The 23,540-nt window shown below is 37.7% G+C and overlaps 2 protein-coding genes across 2 annotated transcripts; both read left to right on the plus strand.

The window, feature by feature from the left end:
- The first annotated feature begins 17,998 nt into the window (after positions 1-17,998).
- LOC131250163 (uncharacterized) lies at positions 17,999-18,535 on the plus strand. The gene is made up of 2 exons (XM_058250778.1): positions 17,999-18,230; positions 18,302-18,535. Exons 1-2 carry the CDS (start codon positions 18,092-18,094, stop codon positions 18,529-18,531), a joined length of 369 nt encoding a protein of 122 aa, XP_058106761.1. The 5' UTR covers positions 17,999-18,091; the 3' UTR covers positions 18,532-18,535.
- Positions 18,536-18,623: 88 nt separating this feature from the next.
- LOC131249786 (uncharacterized) lies at positions 18,624-19,810 on the plus strand. Its single transcript, XM_058250548.1, has 4 exons — positions 18,624-18,853; positions 18,936-19,028; positions 19,111-19,218; positions 19,304-19,810. Exons 1-4 carry the CDS (start codon positions 18,698-18,700, stop codon positions 19,808-19,810), a joined length of 864 nt encoding a protein of 287 aa, XP_058106531.1. The 5' UTR covers positions 18,624-18,697.
- The last annotated feature ends 3,730 nt before the right edge of the window (positions 19,811-23,540 follow it).

Genomic DNA, 23,540 nt, shown 5'->3' on the forward strand with positions numbered 1-23,540 from the left:
CCCACTTGTCCAAACTCAGCGTCGAGGACATTTTGCACATCCTCAGCTCGAGGATCATCATATAATTCCTCTGGATAGGGAAAGGATTGGCTACTCCCCCAGACACCAGCCCCGTGGCTGGTGGTCGGTGCTCTGTGGGCCCCACAATGATGTATGTGTTTCATCTATTCCGTTCATACATTTTTACAGATAATTTTAGTGCTTAATAGAAAATAATATAGGATATAAATCTTCGGTGGGCCACACCACAGGACAAAAATAATTAATGGATATTCACAATTAAAATCTTCCTAAGGCCCACTGTAATATTTATTTGACATCCAATATGTTGATTTGGTCATAAAGACTCAGATGAAGGGAAAAAATAAATATTATCTTGATTCAAAACTTTTATGGCTCCCAAAACGTTTTTAATGGTCAAAATTCATTCAACACTGTTTCCTGCAATGTGGTCCACCTGAGATTGATATATACTTCATTTTTTCTAAAACATCCTAAAATGATATATAAAAATATATGGACGGCATGGATGACACACATACATTATGGTGGGCCCCACAGAGCACCGACCACCAGCCAATGGCTGATGTCAGGGGGAGTAGCCAATCCGTTCCCCTCTGGATAAGGGACTGAATAACATTGTAAAGAAAATATGTGCTTCCCCAACCATTTCTTAAACTCTGGTGATAGATCTACTCTACAAGGCATTGTTTTGATTAATCTGTACCATCCAAATTTCTGGCCCAATTTTCAATGGAGCAAAAATATAAAGATTCACTTAAAACATTATTCTATCAATCCACTTTGTGGCCATCAAATGGATGGCTAGACTTCAAATTGTCAACTGCCCAACTTCAATGGATGATATTAGAATTAAAAATCATTTTCATTAATATACTTGCTTCGAAACTGGGCCCGAAATTTGGATGGTTGAGATTGGCTCAAATTATAAGGAATCACAGGGTTCTGCTCCTGCTCATTAACAAGCGTGGAGTTGGACCGGAATCACCTTAACACCTGCTGTAGGGCCCATATTGATGCGTATATTACAATCCAATCCGTTAATACGTTTTTAAACATCATTTTAATCGTGAATACTAAAATTCATATTGATTAATTTTTATTTAGAATGGAAAAATGTAAAATCACGATTGATACTTCTAAATTCAGCCCAAATGAGTTTTTGATCGATAAGATATTTGATTTTTCTATTGATTCTTATACTCCTCACCTGATGAACGGTTTTGGATGGAAACGGATTGGCTACTCCCCCTGACACCAGCCAATGGCGTGGTTGGTGCTCTGTGGGACCCACAATGATGTATGTGTTTCATCCATGCCGTCCATATGTTTTTAAAAATAATTTTAAGATATGAAAAATAAAATTAGGTATATGCCAATCTTAAGTCGACCACATTACAGGAGACAGTGTTGAATGAGGGTAGACCATTAAAAAACAATTTGGGGCCATAAAAGTTTTGGATCAAGCTGATTTTTGTTTTTTCCCTTCATCTGAGAATGAATGACCTGATCAACATATTGGATGTCAAATAAACAGTACAGTGGGCCTTAGGAGGATTTTAATGGTGGATATCCAATCACTATTGTTTTCATGTGGTGTGATCCACCTAAGATTTATATACCTCTCATTTTTTGTTTCAAGCCATAAAATGATCTATAAAAATGGATGAACGGAATGGATGAAACACATACATCATTGTGGGGCCCACAGAGCACCGACCATCAGCCACGGGGCTGGTGTCAGGGGGAGTAGCCAATCCGTTTCCGTTTTGGATGTTTTATAAACAACGCGGTGGGCCCTAGGAAGGTTCCTATGCGGCCATCCCCACTTTCCCATGTGGTTTTCCTACCTGAGTTTTGCATCGATCACATTATTGGGTGAAGGTCCGATCGGCGACTGATGGACGGACTGGATGCCACACAAATATTGTGGTGGGCCCACAGAACAGGGGTTTCGCACGCTCTTCTTCCTACAAGAGGTGTTGAGACTTGAGAGTATTCCCGTCCCATGGAGTTTGATGAAGCTCATGATTCGTATGGGTCATCGTACTGTCATCCAAACCGTTGATATGATTAGATGTACCGTCGATGGGTAAAATAGGCCAAAATTCCAAGCGTGTAGGGAATCCGTGCCATGAAAATGGTTGGGCCCACCGTGAAGATTACTTGGCACAAAAATCAGCCCTGTCCGTCCATTGGAATGGCCACAAGGACGAACCACAAGGTGGGGCCTACCATGTTCAACGTGCGGATGTCCTACGTAATTGAATGCGGCACGGACGTCTTGCATACGTTATTTTACAAACTTTGATGCACGTGCATCAAAGCGTTCATTTATATAAGAGAAGGTCTCTAGTCCAACGAGTTGGACCAGAGGAAAACGTCCAGCCAGCATATAACTTTGAACAACTCATGTGCATATGACATGCAACCCGGCCAAATTGGTTGGCATCATAAAGATCAGCTTGCACCGAAATCATCCCTATCCGCTAATCAGGTGGGCCATTTCGTAGAAAACAATGTATAGCCATTAATAAATAACATCATACAAGTATGTTCATCTGATGAACGGACCATGCTGATTTTTGTATAAGATCATTCTAATTGTGGTGCCAATCTATTGGACGGGTTAGATTTTACATTAATATAACAGGATGGAATTTATCTACTAAGTGAATTGTGCTTGTCATCTAACCAGCTGATCTTGAAACCTTAGCTACATGTGTTATATGTATTGACAAAAAAAAAAAAAAAATCGTATTTGAAGAGAAGGTATCAAGTCCGGGAGTGGATTAGCCATACGGCTGAAAGTCGGGCGGATTCTGTTGGAAGCGCGGAAGGTGAGCCCTCGGGATCTGACAGTCTACATGAGTTTTGGAACCCTCGTAAAGCAGAAGATTAATGCTCCAATGGCTCGCCTATTTACTACTGGAATAGATGAATCTATTCACACCTCTAATCCTATGGTATAGGTGGTCTCGGATCACGATATATGGATTAGATCGTCCCAAGGACAAGTCAAAATGGACAGATTACCGTGCACACTATATCTTTCTGTATACTCTCGGTATTTCTTATAAATTGATTGTCTTTTACGAAAGAAAAGCTATTCCTTTATATAGGAAAGGAAGGAGATGGGATGAGACTAGATTATCCGGTCTTCTCCCTATCTCCTATCGAAAATCAAATTCATAATTGATTTTAAAATTTCAACAGAAAAGATAAAAGCCAGAAGAAGCCTAAACATATGAGACCCACTCACTAGTGATTGCTCACCAGTGGGCTCCATTGGCCTATGTCCAACAGATCCAACTGACCTACCGTGACCAACCCGACACTGGGTTGGGCTTGGGCACCAAATATCGGGTTCGGTCTTGGCCTTATACTATAAAAACACCAACTCGATGAAACTTGAGTCGGGCTTGCGTTGAGGTCTTGAGTTATACTCAACTCAATTCAAACCTAATTGATATATAAGTTACGTAGGGTTGTTTGGCACCGTGGATTGGAGGGGAGGTGAGGGGGTTTCAAATCCTCTTGGTTGTTTGGCAGCATAAAGTAACTAGGGGTTTCAAATCCAGAGGTTTCTAATCCCCTCTTTGAGGGGGTTAGCAATCCACGGTGAGAGCTTGGATTACACCTAAAATCATTTCAATAGTTATATGTGTAACATGTGTGTCACCATACACTATCATTCTATTGGGCACATGACCCACTAATGATGATCAACACCGTCCAAACATTGTCCATATTAATCAACGATTTAAAATCGATGGTTAGTCACTCAGACATGATCTTGTGCTTGCGGTTCATCCGAGACTTAGAATTTCATCATTTTTAGGCAAAGCATATATTTCAGTGGGCTTATCACAACCATAGTGTCAAAAATTATATATCTTACTAATTAGGGATATTAAAGTTGATTTAGTAATTAAATTCAAACCCCTATAAATATACCATGCATAGGTATTTTTGAATTAAAGTTGATTCACACTCGAGGGTGCTAAACACACCCGGAGGATTGCCAATCCAGGGGGTTTCCAATCATGGGGGGTTCCGAATGCAGGGGGTTCCAAATCCACGCTCCCAAACAAGCTTCTAATTAAGTGTGAATATTCTATATTGAAGGTATAAAAAATTCTAGTGTTGTCGTGTTTTATTGGTCCATGTCATTTCCAATGATTCAACACGGTGGATTTCTCTCGCAAATAGATTGTGAGTTCCACGACATGACTTTTAAAGTAGCAGCTGTCTTATATTTTAACTTGTTTGTTAAAAAAAATGAAATTCTTTATGATAAATAACTACATATATAATTAATAAAATCACATATATATAAAATAAAATATATATCGAAAACATAATAGACAAATTTAATAATGAAAAAATTAGCATATATCCACCCTACCAACTCGATGGAGCCCACTTAGGTTAGGCTTGGGTTGAGAATTTCCAACCTAAGGTTGGGTTGGGTTAGGGTTGAGGTATAAAAACCTTGGGTTGGATTAGGGTTGAACACCAATTCGGTTGGCTGTTAACCCTAATTGCAGGTTGAGTAGCGAGATTGAAGTGACGTTGACGTTACCGAGTTCTTTGGCCCTCACTATGATATATGTGTTATATCCATACTGTCCATTCATTTGAATAGATCATTTTAGGGCACGAGCCAAAGAATAAGGCAGATCTAAAGCACGAATAGACCCACCACAAAAAACTATGGGAATTGAACGCTTGCCATTAAAAACTTCTAAGGGCCACAAAATTTATCGATCAAGCTGATATTTGTATTTTCCCTTTGTCCATGTCTTTGTTAACTTATTAACAAGTTAGATCTAAAATAAACATCACAATGGGCTCTAGTAAGTTTTCAACAGTGGACATCACTTTCCCCACTGTTCTCTGTGGTCACGTCCACTCGAGCTTTGGATCCGGCTAATTCTTTAGCTCATGCCCTAAAATAATCTCTTCAAATGGATGTACGGGTGGATACAACACATATATCATGGTGGTCCAGAAATTTTGGCTATGTCACTGCAGTAGGAATCTCGTTACTCTACATGTAGTAGCTAATCTGCATCCTCGGCTCCAGTGGTAATCTCTCGTCACCAAGTTTGTGGGCCCACCATAATGTATGTATTATATCCACACCATCCATCCATTTGAAGGGACCATTGTAGAGAATGAGCCGAAGAATGAGGCATATCCAAAGTTCACGTGGACTTGCCATGGATAACAATGGGAAAGTGATGACCACCATTGAAACCTTTATAAGGCCCAACCTGTTCATAAATTCACACGAACATGGACAAAGGTAAAACATAAATATTATTGTAGACACCCCACCTAAAATAAGGATATGTTACTCTGAGCTTCAACTTGACTTCAATGAATTGTCTCCTATTGACTTGGAAATCATTGAAAAATCAAATGAATCAAATTGAGAGCATACTCGGCACGTGCCAGAAACAACCAACGGACCCGATCGGCTAACACCAAATCTAGTAGCGATTTAGTCACAGCCAAGCATCCAAACTCCAAAACCCATGAAACTCTTTATATAATGCAATCGATATGCAAAAATGGATAAAACGAATACTCTCTACCTATAAATCACTCTCTGTATCATTTAGTCCTTTTGAATAGCGTTGTGTTGAGGTATAAGGGGTCACAAATTCAAAATCAGGGAAAAGTATAGTCATCCTGATATATATAATGACCATGGTATTATTGGAAGCAAATCTGACTGATTAGGATGATTTATGATTCATTGAAAATGTGGTTAAATGATCTTCCTAACAAGCTTAATTTCCTCCAATCTGAGTCATGATGAGGAAGATCCGGCCCGTTTATCAAAACCATGCATTGCCGATTGACTATAATTGAAAAAACTTTGGTCGCGCTCTAAACTAGTCAAACGAGATCCGATTGAGATGATTTCAGTTGCAATGAAAAACTTATCGGACGACGTTCCAAATGATCATAATATCATCAAAAGCAGATCATTGGTCAAATTGCAAACAACCGATTTCATGTATTGGACGGACGTATTTTCGGCACACCAAACGAGGTCCGATCGAAGTAATTATAGTATTGTTAGAAAACTTATCTGATCATCTTTTTAACGAGACTAAGATTACTGAAAATGGATGAACAACAAACAAAATACAAACGTTTAAATATTTTACACAAAAAGACGAAAACCAAATACAACTACGTACACATATATTCTATATGTAATCATTACATTTTATAAATATATATATAAATACAAATAATGATTACCTTATATATATATATATATATATATATATATATATATATATACTATATGTAAGTAATAATTACATTATATATAAAATAAATAAATAAAAATCAATATTTGCATGTTGCTAAGAGGGAAGAAAATAATAATATATAAAACCTACTTCAACGCCCACAATTCAGTGTGGGCACCCACAACACCACTTGAGGTATGGAGGGCGTTGGCAGCAAGGCTAATGCCTATATAAGGCACCTCAGGCAACATAGATTAAAGGATAAGGAAGAGAAAAAAGCTAAGGCAGATAATTTAAACAAAAACAGGGTCAGAGAGAAATGAGAGAAAAAAAATAGAGAGTACGTAGAAAAGAGAGATAGAAAATATAGAGAGGGTTTGAGTATTGGAGCTCGCCTGGAGGTGCTACCCAAAGTGCCTAAAAGATTTCTAACGTGCCAATATGTTGCCCAACGCAGGAGACAAAATGGCCATCGAAGGAGTAAAAAAAGCTAAGAATTTATTTATTTCTATTTAATTTGCATTCCACTCCACACATTTCAATTTATTTAACTACATCCACATTTACTCTACATATTCTCCATCTTTCATTTTTCACTTTATTTGCCTGCACATGACCTTAAATCCTGTGAAGTAAAGCTAGTTAGCATTTTATTTCATTAACTGTTTTTACTTTATTTGCCTATCCAGGGCTACTTGGCTTTGTGATGTAAGGCTAGATAACTTTTTTTCTTATCTCTGCCTGCCCGGCCCATCTGGGTTATGCAAAGCATGGCCAAGTATAAAATACCGAAATTCCATTAAATCTCCCAAAATTATAAATTTTATGAAGTAGAGATCGCACATTGTGCGGGTGGAAAAGGGTGCTTAAAGCTTGAGGAAAGATTTTAATCTACCCGAAGCTATACGCTTCATTTTCCGTCACCGATGCTCTTACTCGAAATCTACGGTCGCAGACCAACCGTGGGAGTTACTTGAGTTAGGAAATCATGAGATTTCCCGACTTTTAAGCAATTCTACGGTTTCTAGCCGATAGTAGATTTTATGTTTCATTTGACTAGTGGCGACTCCAAATCAAATGCATTTTTACACCTGAGTCAATAGCACACATCGCCCACAGTAACAAAAATCAATACGAAAGCCAACAACGCGATGACACTGCCACGCTTATGCGCGCGTGTGGGGGGAGGCGTTCACAATCAGCTTAATTGAAAACTTCTGTGGGCCCAAGAAGTTTTTAATGGTAGGCGTTCAATCCCCACCAACTTTTTATTATTATTATTATTATTTTTTTATGGTGTGTCCTTTTGAGTTTGGGATTTGCCTCATTGTTTGCTTATTCCCTAAAAATGGCCTCTTCAAATGGATGTATGGTGTGGACACAATACATACATCATGATAGGGCCACATAACTTGGTGACGTCACTTCAGTAAGTAGAACAGGTGGTACCAGAGGGCGCGGTCTAATCAATGGATAACTTCCAACCTGTTCAGTGAAATCCAACTCTATCAATATATTAGCCCTAGTCAACATGAAGATCACCTGCTAAAAAAATCCCTATATATCTACATAACAGGTGGACCACACCATGGAAAACAGCATCTAGCCATTTATAAAAAGTATGATACAATTGTGGTCCACTTGATGGGTGGATGTGTCTGATTTTTGAATGGCAATCTTTGTGACGAGGCCAACCTATTGGATGGATTAGATGTGCACTACAAGAAAGAGGGTTTTTAGCGACGAAACACATTTTCGTCGCCAAAAGTAACTTTTAGTGACGAAATAGTTTTTCGTCGCCAAAAGTGTACTTTTAGCGACAAGATTTTTAGCGACGAAAATTTTCGCAGCTAAAAATCATGGATGAGACTTTTAGCGGCGAAAATTTTCATCGCTATAGGCCGCAACTAACTTTTCCACAAAAACGAATAGATTACTTTTAGCTACGAAAATTTTCGTAGCTAAAAATCATCGGTGAGACTTTTAGCAGCGAAAAGTTTCGTCGCTAAAGGCCGCAACCAACTTTTCCACAAAAAACGAATGGATTACTTTTAGCTACGAAGCTTTTCGTAGCTAAAAATGTGGATGAGACTTTTGGCGATGAAAATTTTCGCCACTAAACGGTGCAAACGTTTTACTTGTAGCTACGAAACTTTTCGTACCTAAATATCGTAGATGAGCTTTTTAGCCACGAAAAGTTTCATCGCTAAAGGCTGCAACAAACTTTTCCACACAATCGAATGGATTACTTTTAGCTACGAAAATTTTCGTAGCTACAAATCGTGGATGAGACTTTTGGCGACGAAAATTTTCGCCGCGAAAGGGTGCAAACAATTTCTCACCTTATTCGAATCGATTACTTTTTACTACGAAATTTTTTGTAGCTAAAATTTGTGAATGAGATTTTTAGCGACGAAAATTTTCGTTGCCAAAGGCTATAAACAATTTTTCAAAAAATTACTTTTAGCTACGAAACGTTTCGTAGCTAAAAAACCTGGATGTGACTTTTAACGACGAAAAGTTTCGTCGCTAAAGGCCGCAACAATTTTAAAAACATGGATAAGACTTTTAGCGAGGAAAATATTCGTCACTAAATACTTTTACCTACGAAATATTATATAACAGGTGTTATATAATATATTTCATCATATTCACATTCACATCCATCTAAACCCAAACTATGTAAATTCATCCAAACATAAACTACATTCATCCAAACATAAACTGCATCCATCCAAACACAAACAATCTTATGGAAAAAAATAAATGAAAAGAGAGAGAACATATAAGAGGTGATCCAGACAAATGAAAAGAAATCAGGTTTAGGTTATAGGTTATAGGTTATAGCTTTAGGGAATTGAGAATAGGTTAAGGTTTAGGTTTAAGAAATCAGGTTCTGGTTCTGGTTCGGTATCGGGTTTAGGTTTGGGTTTTCAAGTTTAGGTTTAGGTTTAGGTTAGGGAGTTGAGATTAGGATTAGGTGTAGGTTTAGGTTTAAGGATTTGAGATTACATTTAGGTTTTAGGTTTAGGTTATATGTTTAGGTTTAAGGATTTGAGATTACATTTAGGTTTTAGGTTTAGGTTATATGTTTAGGTTTAGGTTATAAGTATAGGTTATAGGTTTAAGTTTAAGTTAGGTTATAGGTTAAGGTTTAGGGAATTGAGAATAGGTTAAGGTTTAGGTTTAAGTTAAGTTTAGGGAATTGAGAATAGGTTAAGGTTTAGGTTTAGGAAAATCAGGTTCGGGTTCGGGTTCGGGTTTAGGTTTGGGGTTTCAAGTTTAGGTTTAGGTTAAGGAGTTGAGATTAGGATTAGGTGTAGGTGTAGGTTTAGGAATTTGAGAATACATTTAGGTTATAGGTTTAGGTTATAAGTGTCAGTTATAGGTTTAGGTTATAAGTGTCGGTTATAGGTTATACCTTTAGGGATTTGAGAATAGGTTAAGGTCTAGGTTTAGGAAATCGGGTTCGGGTTCAGGATCGGGTTTAGGTTTGGGTTTTCAAGTTTAGGTTTAGGTTTAGGTTAGGGAGTTGAGATTAGGATTAGGTATAGGTTTAGGTTTAAGGATTTAAGAATACATTTAGGTTTTAGGTTTAGGTTTAGGTTTAGGTTTAGGTTTTAAGTTTTAAGTTTAGGTTAAGGTTATAGGTTTAGGTTAGGTTTAGGTTATAGGTTATAGGTTATAGGTTATAGCTTTAGGGAATTGAGAATAGGTTAAGGTTTAGGTTTAGTTTTGGGAAATCGGGTTCGGGATTGGGTTTAGGTTTGGGTTTTCAAGTCTAGGTTTATGTTTAGGTTAGGGAGTTGAGATTAGGATTAGGTGTAGGTTTAGGTTTAGGGATTTGAGAATACATTTAGGTTTTAAGTTTAGGTTTTGGGATTTGAGAATAGATTTAGGTTAAGGTTGTAAGTATAAGTTATAGGTTAAGGTTAAGGTTTAGGTTTCGACTATAAGTATAAGTTTTGGGATTTGAGAATAAGTTTAAGTTAAGGTTATAAGTCTAGGTTTAGGTTATAGGTTATAGGTTAAAGTTTAGGTTTAGGAAATCGGGTTCGGGATCGGGTTTAGGTTTGGGTTATAGGTATAGGTTTTGGGATTTGAGAATAAGTTTAGGTTAAGGTTACGAGTCTAGGTTTAAGTTATAGGTTAAGGTTTAGGTTTAGGCTATAAGTATAGGTATAGGTTATAGGTTAAGGTTAAGGTTTAGGAAATCGGGTTTGGGTTCGGGATCGTGTCTAGGTTTGGGTTATAGGCATAGGTTTTGGAATTTGAGAATAGGTTTAGGTTAAGGTTGTAAGTATAGGTTATAGGTTAAGGTTAAGGATTAGGTTTCGGCTATAAGTATAGGTTTTGGGATTTGAGAATAGGTTTAGGTTAAGGTTATAAGTCTAGGTTTAGGTTATAGGTTAAGGTATAGGTTTAGGTTATACGTTAAGGTTTAGGTTTAGGAAATCGGGTTCAGGATCACGTTTAGGTTTGGGTTATAGGCATAGGTTTTGGGATTTGAGAATAGGTTTAGGTTAAGGTTGTAAATATAGGTTATAAGTTAAGGTTAAGGTTTATGTTTCGGCTAAAAGTATAGGTTTTGGGATTTGAGAATAGGTTTAGGTTAAGGTTATAGGTTAAGGTTTAGGTTTAGGTTATAGGTATAGGTTTAGGTTATAGGTTAAGGTTTAGGTTTAGGTTATACATTAAGGTTTAGGTTTAGAAAATTGGGTTCGGGTTCGGGACCGGGTTTAGGTTTGGGTTATAGGTATAGGTATTGGGATTTGAGAATAGGTTTAGGTTAAGGTTATGAGTCTAGGTTTAGGTTATAGTTTATGGTTTAGGTTTAGGCTATAGGTATAAGTTTCGGTTATAGGTTAAGGTTTAGTTTTAGGAAATCGGGTTCGGGTTTGGGATCGGGTTTAGGTTTGGGTTATAAGTATAGGTTATAGATTATAAGAATAGGTTTAGTTAAGGTTATGAGTCTAGGTTTAGGTTATAGGTTTTGTTATAGGTTTTGTTTTAGGTTTAGGTTATAGGTATAGGTTTAGGTTATAGGTTTAGGGAATGGTTTAGGAAATTGGGTTCGGGTTTGAGACTGGGTTTAGGTTTGGGTTATAGGTATAGGTTTTGGGATTTGAGAATAGGTTTAGGTTAAGGCTGTAAGCATAGGTTATAGGTTAAGGTTAAGGTTTAGGTTTCGGCTATAAGTATAGGTTTTAGGATTTGAGAATAGGTTTAGGTTAAGGTTATAAGTTTAGGTTTAGGTTACAGGTTAAGGCTTAGGTTTATGTTATAGTTATAGGTTTAGGTTAAGGTTATATGTTAAGGTTAAGGTTATAGGTTGAGGTTTAGGTTTAGGTTAAGTTTATAGGTTTAGGTTTAGGTTAGGTTATAGGTTATAGGTTTAGGTTTAGGTTATAGTTATACGTTTTGGGATTTGAGAATAGGTTTAGGTTAGGTTATAGGTTATAGCTTTAGGGAATTGAGAATAGGTCAAGGTTTAGGTTTAGGAAATTGGGTTCGGGTTCGGGATCGGGTTTAGGTTTGGGTTTTCAAGTTTAGGTTTAGGTTTAGGCTAGGGAGTTGAGATTAGGATTAGGTGTAGGTTTAGGTTTAGGCATTTGAGAATACATTAAGGTTTAGGTTATAGGTTTTGGGATTTGAGAATAGGTTTAGGTTATAGGTTTAGGTTTAGGTTTAGAGATTGGAGAATAGGTTTGGGTTATAGTTATAGGTTTAGGTTTAGGTTAAGGTTATATGTTAAGGTTAAGGTTATAGGTTTAGGTTTAGGTTAAGTTTATAAGTTTAGGTTTAGGTTAGGTTGTAGGTTATAGCTTTAGGGAATTGAGAATAGGTCAAGGTTTTGGTTTAGGAAATCGGGTTCGGGTTCGGGACCGGGTTTAGGTTTGAGTTTTCAAGTTTAGGTTTAGGCATTTGAAAATACATTAAGGTTTAGGTTTAGGTTTTGGGATTTGAGAATAGGTTTAGGTTTAGGGATAGGGACTTGAGAATAGATTTAGGTTATAGGTTTAGGTTTAGGTTAAGGTTATACGTTTAGGTTTAGGTGAAGTTTATAGGTTTAGGTTAAGTTAGGTTATAGGTTTTTGGTTAAGGTTTAGGTTATAGTTATAGGTTTTGGGATTTGAGGATAGGTTTAGGTTAGGTTATAGGTTATAGCTATAGGGAATTGAGAATAGGTCAAGGTTTAGGTCTAGGAAATTGGGAATTGAGAATAGGTCAAGGTTTAGGTTTAGGTTTAGGAAATTGGGTTTAGGTTTAGGAATTGAGAATAGCTAAACCTTGACCTATTCTCAATTCCCTAAAGCTATAACCTATAACCTAACCTAAACCTATCCTCAAATCCCAAAACCTATAACTATAACCTAAACCTTAACCAAAAACCTATAACCTAACCTAGCCTAAATCAATAACCTTCACCTAAACCTAAACCTATAAGCTTAACCTAAACCCAAACCTATAACCTAAAACTATTCTCAAATCCCTAAACTTAAACCTAAACTTATAACCCAGACCTATTCTCAAATCCCTAAACCTAAACCTAAACCTTAAAAGCTTCTCAAATGCCTAAACCTAAACCTACACGTAATCCTAATCTCAACTCCCTAGCCTAAACCTAAACCTAAACTTGAAAACCCAAACCTAAACCCGGTCCCGAACCCGAACCAAATTTCCTAAACCAAAACCTTGACCTATTCTCAATGCCCTAAAGCTATAACCTATAACCTAACCTAAACTTATACTTATAACCTAAACCTGTTCTCAAATCCTAAAACTTATAACTATAACCTAAACCTTAACCAAAAACCTATAACATAGCCTAAACCTAAACCTATAAACTTAACCTAACATAAACCTATAACCTTAACCTTAACATATAACCTAACCTAAACCTATACTTATAACCTAAACCTATTCTCAAATCCCAAAACCTATAACTACAACCTAAACCTATACCTATAACCTTAACCTAAACCTAAACCTATTCTCAAATTCCTAAACATAAACCTAAACCTATAACATAAACCTATTTTCAAATCCCTAAACCTAAACCTAAACCTAAACCTTAATGTATTCTCAAATACTAAACCTAAACCTAAACCTATAACCTATAACCTATAATCTATAACCTAAACTCAAATCCCTAAACCTAAACCTACACCTAATCCTAATCTCAACTCCAATTCCCTAAACTTAAACCTAAACTTATACCTAGTCTCTATTCCCTAAACCTAAACACATAACCTAGCCTAATCTTAAAGCTATTTTCGTAAACTGACTTTAGTCATTTCATTGTAGACATGGATAAGAGTTGGATGCGAGCTAAGAACAGGTTTGGCCCAGAGTATAAGCAAGGGGTTCAAGAGTTCATGGAATTTGTGCAAAATCGGGCAGATTCAAGGAATAGGATTAGGTGTCCATGTCGAAAATGCAAGAACATGATATATAAGACTTTAGACAAAGTGGAGGATGATTTGTTCATAGTTGGGATTGATCAGGGTTACACTTGGTGGATCTATCATGGTGAAGATATGACCCATAGAGTTGAGCCTTCCAAAGTCCTTGTTGACCCAATTGTGCCGGATGACGAGGATGAAGACGTTGATGAAATGCAAGATATTATAAGAGATGTGTTCAGGGGAACAGCTGCGGATACTGATTTTGCAGCGACAAGCAGTAGCCAAGATATTCCTCCAATGGGTGATGTCGAATCAGAAAAGTTTAGTAGGTTGTTGAGGGAGGCAGCATGTCCACTTTATCCGGGGTGTCAAAACTTCTCAAAGTTGAATTTTCTTACAAAGTTACTTCATTTGAAGACAATAAATCGTTGGAGTAACAAATCGTATGACATGTTGCTTGAGTTGTTGAAAGAAGTGTTACCGGACGGTGAGACATTGCCAAAGTCTCATTACGAGGCAAAAACATTGATGCGAGACTTGGGCCTTGGTTATAAACTCATACATGCATGTATAAATGATTGTTTATTATATTGAAAAAAGCACGATAAGGCTGAAGAGTGTCAAGAATGTGGAGAGTCTGGGTGGAAGAATGACAGAGCCGGGGGTAAGAAAATCCCGCGAAAGGTGTTAAGGTACTTCGCATTGAAACCCAGATTGCAAAGACTGTTTATGTCTCGTAAGACGGCTGAAGATATGAGGTGGCATAAGGAGAGACGCGTTCATGATGATAGTACACTGAGGCACCTTACGGACTCTGAAGCCTGTCAAAATTTTGACAAGCAACATATTGGTTTACAGAGGATTCTCGCAATGTTCGACTAGGCCTTGCAAGTGATGGTTTTAATCCATTTGGTAATATGAGTAGCTCGTACAGTATGTGGCCAGTGGTACTTATGCCCTACAATTTACCTCCTTAGTTGTGTATGAAGGAGTCATTTTTCATGATGTCATTGCTTATTCTTGGACCCAGGTCACCTGGGAATGACATTGATGTGTATTTACGACCGTTAGTAGACGAGTTAAACGAGTTGTGGAGTCAAGGTGTACAAACGTATGATACATTTACGGGACAGACATTTCGATTGCATGCAGCGGTCTTGTGGACAATAAATGACTTTCCCGCATATGGAAATTTGTCTGGGTGGTGCATGAAGGGCAAGTTGGCTTGTCCTACATGTGGTATTGAGACTTGTTCATTGTCATTGAAGCATGGTAGGAAAACATGTTATATGGGCCATCGTCGCTTCCTTCCAAGCGATCATAGTTGGGGTAGGAAGACGATGATCTTTGATGGCAAACAAGATCATAGACCACCTCCGAAAGAGCTATCTGGAGAAGACGTGATGCAACAACTGAGTAACATTTCACAGGTTAGATTTGGTAAGACATCGTACTTGAAGAAGAGGAAATGTACAGTATTGGACTATAATTGGAGAAAGAAGAGCATCTTTTTTGAGTTGCCCTATTGGAGTGATCTGAAATTGCGACACAACTTGGATATCATGCATATTGAGAAAAATATATGTGACAATGTCTTTGAAACATTGATGAACATAGAGAAGAAAACAAAAGACAGTTTTAAGACTCGATTAGATCTACAAGAAATGGGTTTAAGGAAAGAGTTGCACTTGCAACCATATAAAAATTCATATACTATACCAGCAGCCTGCTACACGTTGACAAAACTAGAGAGAAAGCGTTTATGTGAATGGTTGAGATCGGTGAAGTTTCCTGATGGGTATGCGTCAAACATATCTCGGCGCGTAAACGTTGCGGACTGTAAGGTAACAGGAATGAAAAGTTATGATTATCACGTCCTTCTGCAACGCCTACTGCCGGTTGCGATTCGTGGATTCTTGAGCAAGGATATCAGTGCGGTACTGATTGAGTTGGGAATATTCTTTAAGGATTTGTGTTCGAGATCGTTGAATGTAAATGTTATTAAACGACTGGAGAAGGACATTGTTGTAATCCTTTGCAAACTTGAAAGAATATTTCTACCTACATTTTTCGATGTTATGGTACACCTAGGGATTCACTTACCGCACGAAGCGAAGCTTGCAGGCTCAGTACAATATCGTTGGATGTATCCAATTGAAAGGTGGTACCAATATGTTAAAATTTTTATTCATTCAATAAACTACATATCCATGTTTTCATACGTATAACATAGTGGTTTTGTGTATATATACCTTCACACACTGAAACAATTTGTGAGGAATAAGGCACGACCGGAGGGGTCGATAGCTGAAGCGTACATTGATAATAAGTGCCTTACATTTTGCTCCATGTATCTTCGTGGCATAGAGACTAGATTCAACCGAGAAGATCGGAATGCCGATGAAGGGCAGGAGCATGAACAAGGACCCATATATGTATTTGCACATAACGTTCATCCTTTAGGATCCCCGACGTTTCAGGATATGGACCTTTGGGATCTAGCAAAGGCGCGGTGATATGTGTTGCATAATTGTGAAGAAATAGAGTCGTACTTGGAGTAAGTCTTCCCTCGATTATTATTTTCTCTACATGCGATGATCTTAATGTTTCTTGCTGATGACGTGCCATTTATGTGTAGCGAACACATAGACCAGATGAAGTCCAAATTTTTCATAAATTATGATCGAATGCATCAAGATCATTTTCCAGAATGGTTCGCCAACCGTGTAAGATTTCACATTGTATCTCACCACACTTAGCATTTTTGTTGTATTGCACATTATTTCAACCTATGAAAATCCCTAAACAATTATATTCTGTACATGATAATAGATGAAGATGTTGCGCACAAGCAACTCTGCGGATGCGTCTGATGCGTTATACTCACTGGCATGTTGCCTTGCTAGACGTGTATCTAGATATACAGGTTGTATTGTAAATGGGATTCGATTCCACACCAAAGAACGTGAGAAGTATAGGACCACACAAAATAGTGGGGTGGTTGTGAAGGGAATAAATGAGGAGGATGAAATTGAGTTTTATGGCATTTTAACAGATATTATCGAGCTGAGTTATTGTATGAGAAAGCAGGTGTACTTATTTAGATGTGATTGGTGGGACATTGGAAATAAGAAGTTGGGAATACAGACTGACAACTACTTTACGAGCGTAAATTTATCTCGGAAGTGGTTTAAGGACGACCCATTTGTCCTCGCCAGCCAAGCCGAACAAGTATTTTATCTCGCTGATACCAAGTTAGGCGGCTCTTGGCACGTGGTGTAGAAAAAAAGCTCAGGAACGTATTTGACATTCCCATACCAGAAGTTGAAGATAGTAAGGACAGGAGAAATGACACGTTTATGGTTGAAGAAGCACATCAAGAAGACATGCCATCTAGGGATACAGGGACTGATTCAAGTGTTGATATTGATGTGGTGCAATTAGATAGAGATGATGTGCCACCTGATCGTGTTGATGCCTCAATAATATGTGATATTGTTACAGATGATAGCGGTTTCATTGATGACGACGTTATGGACAATGAGGATGAAATACTGATCAGTGATAGTGATGATGAAGAAATAGCTCTAAGCGATAGTGATACAGACGACGATTATTAAATGTACACATGATTTACATGTCATTTTTCAATTCGAATAATTTATGTATTCCATATATACGTGAAAATTACAAGTCATGATTAATTCTTTTTATTGACTTGTTTATAATCCACATTTGCAGTTGAGTCAATTTCTGATCATGTCCTCCTTAAACCGGAGCGTAGCAGAATCACGCAACATACTTCATCAGCTGTTGCAGATGGATGTTTCGGTCCTATCTTCATCTGGTAGGGCTATAGAGATACCCGGTCTGGTCGATGAGTGTAGAGTGGAATATATCGAGGATGACTTAGATGAAAGATTATGCTATCTCAAAGAAATTCCAGGGCTGATGGAGATATATAACCGCGGGAAACGAGATATGGAAGATGCGACTCTGTCACTTGCACATCTGAATGGAGTCCCAAGAGACCAGATATCTCCTATTGTGACTGGCATGTTGGCTGTAAATATGTCGAGTGCTTCGCACGAAATGACATATGCTTCTGAAGTATACGATAGCTTACGCAGGGAGTACTTCGAAATATGTGTATTTAATATAGAATGACAATGTATAATGGAATTTTCAATGATTATAAATTAAAGTTTACAGTTTTATTATATTCTGCTTGCATTATAGTGTAATGGTCTAATCATATTTTAATCATCTCTCTAAGCATAAACACATGCATTGTACCGTCAACACTACTTGTACAATATTTTAGTATATTCCACTTGTATTGACATTGTTTAAATTTATAAGTTCGTAGCTCGCACATATTCAGTGATGGCACCAGGTGGGAGAGTACGTCGTTCGCGCACTGGATCTACCCCTTCTACCCGTGATGCGACGGAGCCAGCATCGCCGTCACATGTTGCATCGCAGGCGTCTGATCCCTCAGTCGCGCATACACCGGGCACTGCATGTAAGTCTAGGCGTATATTTCTTTTAATGATTTCTGTTTATGTTTAAACTTACATATTTCTTTTGCAACAGCGTCGTCGACCAGCCGACGAGGACGTGGACCCACGCGTGGGTTGCTTTTAGAGCAACTTACGCGTGAGGGTAGGGTGACGGTAGAGTTCTCACAGGACTGCATTAGACCTGTTGGGAACAATGCTATGTTGTTTACGTCGGAGGTCGGTGTCTTATGCCGATCTCTGATCCCCCCCACCATTCCTCGTTGGGGGGACGTGACAGATGATGTGCGGCAGCTCATCCGTTAGCGCCTTCAGGTAAATTTTATTAAATTAAAATTTATTTTATAAAAGTTTATTTATAGTTAAGTTATTTTCTTAATAAGTTTATTATCTTAATCTATTATTTACAAAACTGCAGGATAAATTTGACTTGGATTTGAGTGTTCCGCACATCTCTCATGCCGTCGATGACATGATGAAGGAGCGATTCAAGGATTACCACAGTAAGTTACACCGACAATATAAGCGGTGTATGAGCCACGAGGAGGCCGTACAGTCCGCACCGCTGCACGTAACCGATGAGGACTGGCGGATACTCTGCGATAGGTTTTCGTCTGATTCTTTTCAGGTAATATTTACATATTTATGATATCTTAACGTAATAATTAAATTCGCAATTAATAACAATGTATTATGAATAACGTGTTCAGAAGAGGAGCAAAATAAATTCTGACAATAGAGGAAAGTTAGAAGTGAACCACGTAGCTGGTTCAAAGTCATTTGTACGACTTCGTCACGACATGGTAAGAAAGTACTGGTAATTATTATGTTTATATATTCTTTCCATGCATTTATATTAAGTCTATTGTCTTTTCGATTGCGCAGCGAGATTCCGTCACTGGCCAGGAGCCCGGACCAGTAGACTTCTACAAAGGGACTCACTGTCGGCAGTCGACAGGATCTTGGGTACATCCTAGAGCCAGCGAGATTTGGGTAAAGATCCTTACATTGTAAAATTTATTTGCATTAAATTATAATAATGTCATTTATTATGAAAATTCATATGTTTTCATTACAGGAGGAGATGAACACCTTACGCAGTCAGCCCACTCCCGATGGTACTCAGCGGAGTGAGCCAGAGATCCTGAGTCAGGTGCTTGGCATCCGTTCTGGATATGTGCGTGGGTTTGGCCATGGTGCCAAGCTCATGGCACCCGCTAGAGCTGCCTCCAGCCGATCCATCGTCGTTGGCGACAGCGCCGTACGCCGAGCTGATACTGCAGAGAGAGAGGTTCAGCAGCTACGGGTCGTCGTCGATGACATCAAAGATCAGCTGGACAGACAGAGGGAGGAGCAGACGAGGCAGAGGGAGGAGCAGGAGAGGAGGATGGAGGAGGAGCTGGCGAGGCAGAGGGAGGAGCAGGAGAGGAGGATGGACGATCAGCTAGCGAGGCAGAGGGAGGAGCAAGAGAGGAGGATGGAGGAGATGCGGGTGGAGCATGAGCGACGGATGATGGAGATGTTTCAGGTTATCGCTGCACGCTTATCCACTGATGCCCCAGCGCCTCCGCCTTTATCTGTGTGATTTTTTTATATATTTGTTTATTATGTTAAGTTTTGAATGAATGTGGTGTGGATTAGATTGTTTGTGTTTGGATGAATGTAGTTTATGTTTGGGTTTGAATTAATTTAATTAGATGGATGTGAATGTGAATATGATGAAATATATATATATATATATATATATATATATATATATATAATAGGTGTATATCAGGATGAATATGATGAAATATATTGTTAACAGGTGTATATCAGGATGAATATGATGAAATATATTGTTAACAGGTGTATATCAGGAATTTTGAGTGCAATTTTAAGAGGTATATTAAAAAAAAAAGACTTTTAGCAACGAAAAATTTCGTAGCTACAAGTATTGTAATTTTTAGCAGCGAAAATATTTGCTGCTAAAAAGGCTTGTAAAGTTTTTTAGCGATGAAAATATTCATCGTAAAAAACGGAAATACTTTTAGCAGCAACAATTTTCACTGCTAAAAGTTTTGTACCGGTTTTTTTTGCAACGAAAATCATCGTCGCTAAAAATGAACAAATTTTTAGTAGCGAAAATTTTCGCTGCTAAAAGTCTTGTACAGTTTTTTTTGCAACGAAAATTATCGTCGCTAGAAAGGAACGAATTTTTAGCAGCGAAAATTTTCGCTGCTAAAAGTCTTGTACAGTTTTTTTTGCAACGAAAATATTCTTCGCTAGAAAGGAACGAATTGTTAGCAGCGAAAATTTTCGCTGCTAAAAGTTTTGTATAGTTTTTCTTTGCGACGAAAACATTCATCGTTAAAATAGAAATACTTTTAGCAGCGAAAATTTTTGTTGCTAAAAGTCTTGTACAGTATTTTAGCAGCGAAAATTTTCGCTGCTAAAAGGCTTGGATAGTTTTTTTTGCGACGAAAATGTTCGTCGCTAAAAACAGAAACTTTTGGCAGCGAAAGATTTCGCTGCTAAAAAGTCTTGTGCAGTTTTTTTTTTGCGACGGATAGTTGCGTCGCTAAAAGCAATAAATTTTAGCAGCGAAATTTTTTTTTTTTTTTGCAACGAAAATACTTGTCCCCAAAAACTTAATAATACTTTTAACAGCGAAAATTTTCGCTGCTAAAAGTGTTATATAGTTTTTTTGGCGACGAAAAGTTTCGTCGCTAAAAGTAACGAATTTTTAGCAGCGAAAATTTTCGCTGCTAAAAGTCTCGTACAGATATTTTTAGCGACGAAAATTTTCGTCGCTAAAAGTCTTTCTTTAGCGACTATTTCATTTTTTCGCCGTTAAATTGCATGCACGTCGGTCTTTTAGCGACGAAGTTGGTGACGAAAATTTTCGTCGCTAAATTGTTTTAGCTACGAAAATCTGACTTTTAGCGACGAAAATTTTCGTCGCTAAAAGTGGTATTTCTTGTAGTGGTGGAACAAACTGGAAAGGTTGGGAGTGGGATTTTGATACCTTCTTAAATATGGGATTTCCCACTGTCTCAACTTTGGGGATACTATGAATATGAACTGTTCATTCATTGATCATGCATCTAAAAGAAGCCTGATTCAAAGATCAAATTTAATCATAAGCATAGGTCAATAGCATGAAATATAGATAGTCAAAATTAAGAAAAGAAACAACATATATAGGCCCCACCACATTTTCAAACGTCTACTAGATGGATCCCACTTTGTATATTCATGATTCCAAAGTGATACTTTTACTTAATTATTCTAATAATGTGATCTATAACTTATAGAGAATGGACAGTTATAATAAATTGACTTTATTTTAAAAAAATTAAATTATCTAATCAATATGATTCTTGCATGGTGGCTTGCTTCCAATGTTATTGTTAAATGAGCTATCTTGATTGTTGATTAGACATTTCATGTGGCATTCAAGAGGCCTGATAATGTTGGCTAAGTACCTATAATAAAAGTAAGATGTTAATAAAACCTTTCAAATATTTTTTTTTGGAGAAACACCCATACAATATAGGTGGAAGCAATACAAAGCAAAACTACAAAAGAAAAGACAAGAATAATAAAAAAGATTAAGATCCACGTAGTTTGATAGGATGCCTATACCATCGAGAGAGTAACATAAAGCTTCATTATTATTATTATTATTATTAAAACAAGAAAAATAAAAACAAATTACTTAGTATATACAAGAATCTTTTCTAATGGATTTTCACCTAATTCTTTTTTTTTTTTTTTTTATATTTATTTATTAATAACGTGTTCGGCCTTTTATGGACATCACACCTTAAAAAAATGACATTTATCATACGAAGAATAAGAAGAGAGACATATTTTCTTACAAGTAAACACATACATTTTCTTTTTGTGTGTGTGTGTGTGTGTATATATATATATATATATATATATATATATATATATATATATATATATACATACTTTCCATCTCCCTGAGATTCTTCTACCTGAAGCTAGAGTCTTTAATGTGCGGCATAAAATTGGTGTTGGAGAGGATTTTAATCCTTATGAGAGATTGTCCAGTTCATAAAGCTTGAGGAAGGATAATAAAACTTTGATATTTAGCAGATATGAGTTGCCAAACGGGCCCTTGCCATTAGGCTTTTAATTTGGTGCGCCCAATCCTGCATGATATTAGCAACGGGGCCCATAATCGTTAAACCGGTCAAGCCGGCCGAGCCGGTCGGGGTCTAGTCCTGAGGAAAATTACGCTTTTGCCCTTTTACAAGAAGCTTGACGTTTACACGTGTTGCGATTTTGAGCAACGTCAGCTTTTTCACGAATCCTTGCGTCCCCAAATGGTCCGTACGGTACAAGCAAGAGAAGGAGATATTAAATGGAACAACGCTTAGTTAGTTCTGTATCATTTAAGAAACAACGGTGGTGATTCGTCATCCTCACATGTGCACTGATATACAGCTATCCACACCGTCGAATTGTCGATACCATTGTGGATAGAGCATATATCTAAATTTTCACTGATCAATACGATCCTAACCATACAATCCATGGATATCAAATGTACGATTCGAAGGAGAATATTCACTCGTCAAATTTTGAAGGAAAAAAAATACATGGTTCATATTATTCAGTTCAGAAGTTTGGATGGTCTGGATTCCGTACTACTATGCTATGTGTACGTTTTAAGAAACACCACCATTCGTTAAATGTGTGTGGAACTAACACGGAGATCTAGCGTCATCAGACTTGTGGTTGTGGAGTATCCGCTTGAAATTTCAAAACCGGCTGAGGTACAGCGTACACCAATTTCCTTAAATGGTAGTGACTTGTTCACCGTACACGTGGCATGCAAATACCCTCATCGTGGATGCAGTAAATCCCTAAAGTTACTATCATCTACCATCTTAACCATCCATCTAATCAGACTGTTGACTTTGGACGGTTGGATGGTCAATAATTGGACGGTTCTGGTTGCTTCGATCAGAGAGTCTTCTTCGTAATGCACCATCTGCAATGGGATCCACGGTTTTGACGGATTGGATTGACATGCATTTATGCAAGTTGTAAGACGGATGCGTCGATGAACAACTAACAAATGCTGGTAAACGCACACTGGATCTTGTTCCTAATACTCTGGTTTTCAGAACGTGGGCCCGCAATTCATTGATAATGCTTGTTTGGGCTATTGGGTCCCACCATGGACCGTCCAAGAGGGATCATCCAATAAAAATCCTGAGCTTTCAAATGCTGGGTCCCACGTGGGCGCGAGATTTCCATTTTTTTTGAGTGCCCGCGTATCAACCATCACGCTCTGC

This window comes from Magnolia sinica, chromosome 6, assembly GCF_029962835.1.
Source record: "Magnolia sinica isolate HGM2019 chromosome 6, MsV1, whole genome shotgun sequence".
Classification (NCBI taxonomy): Eukaryota; Viridiplantae; Streptophyta; class Magnoliopsida; order Magnoliales; family Magnoliaceae; genus Magnolia; species Magnolia sinica.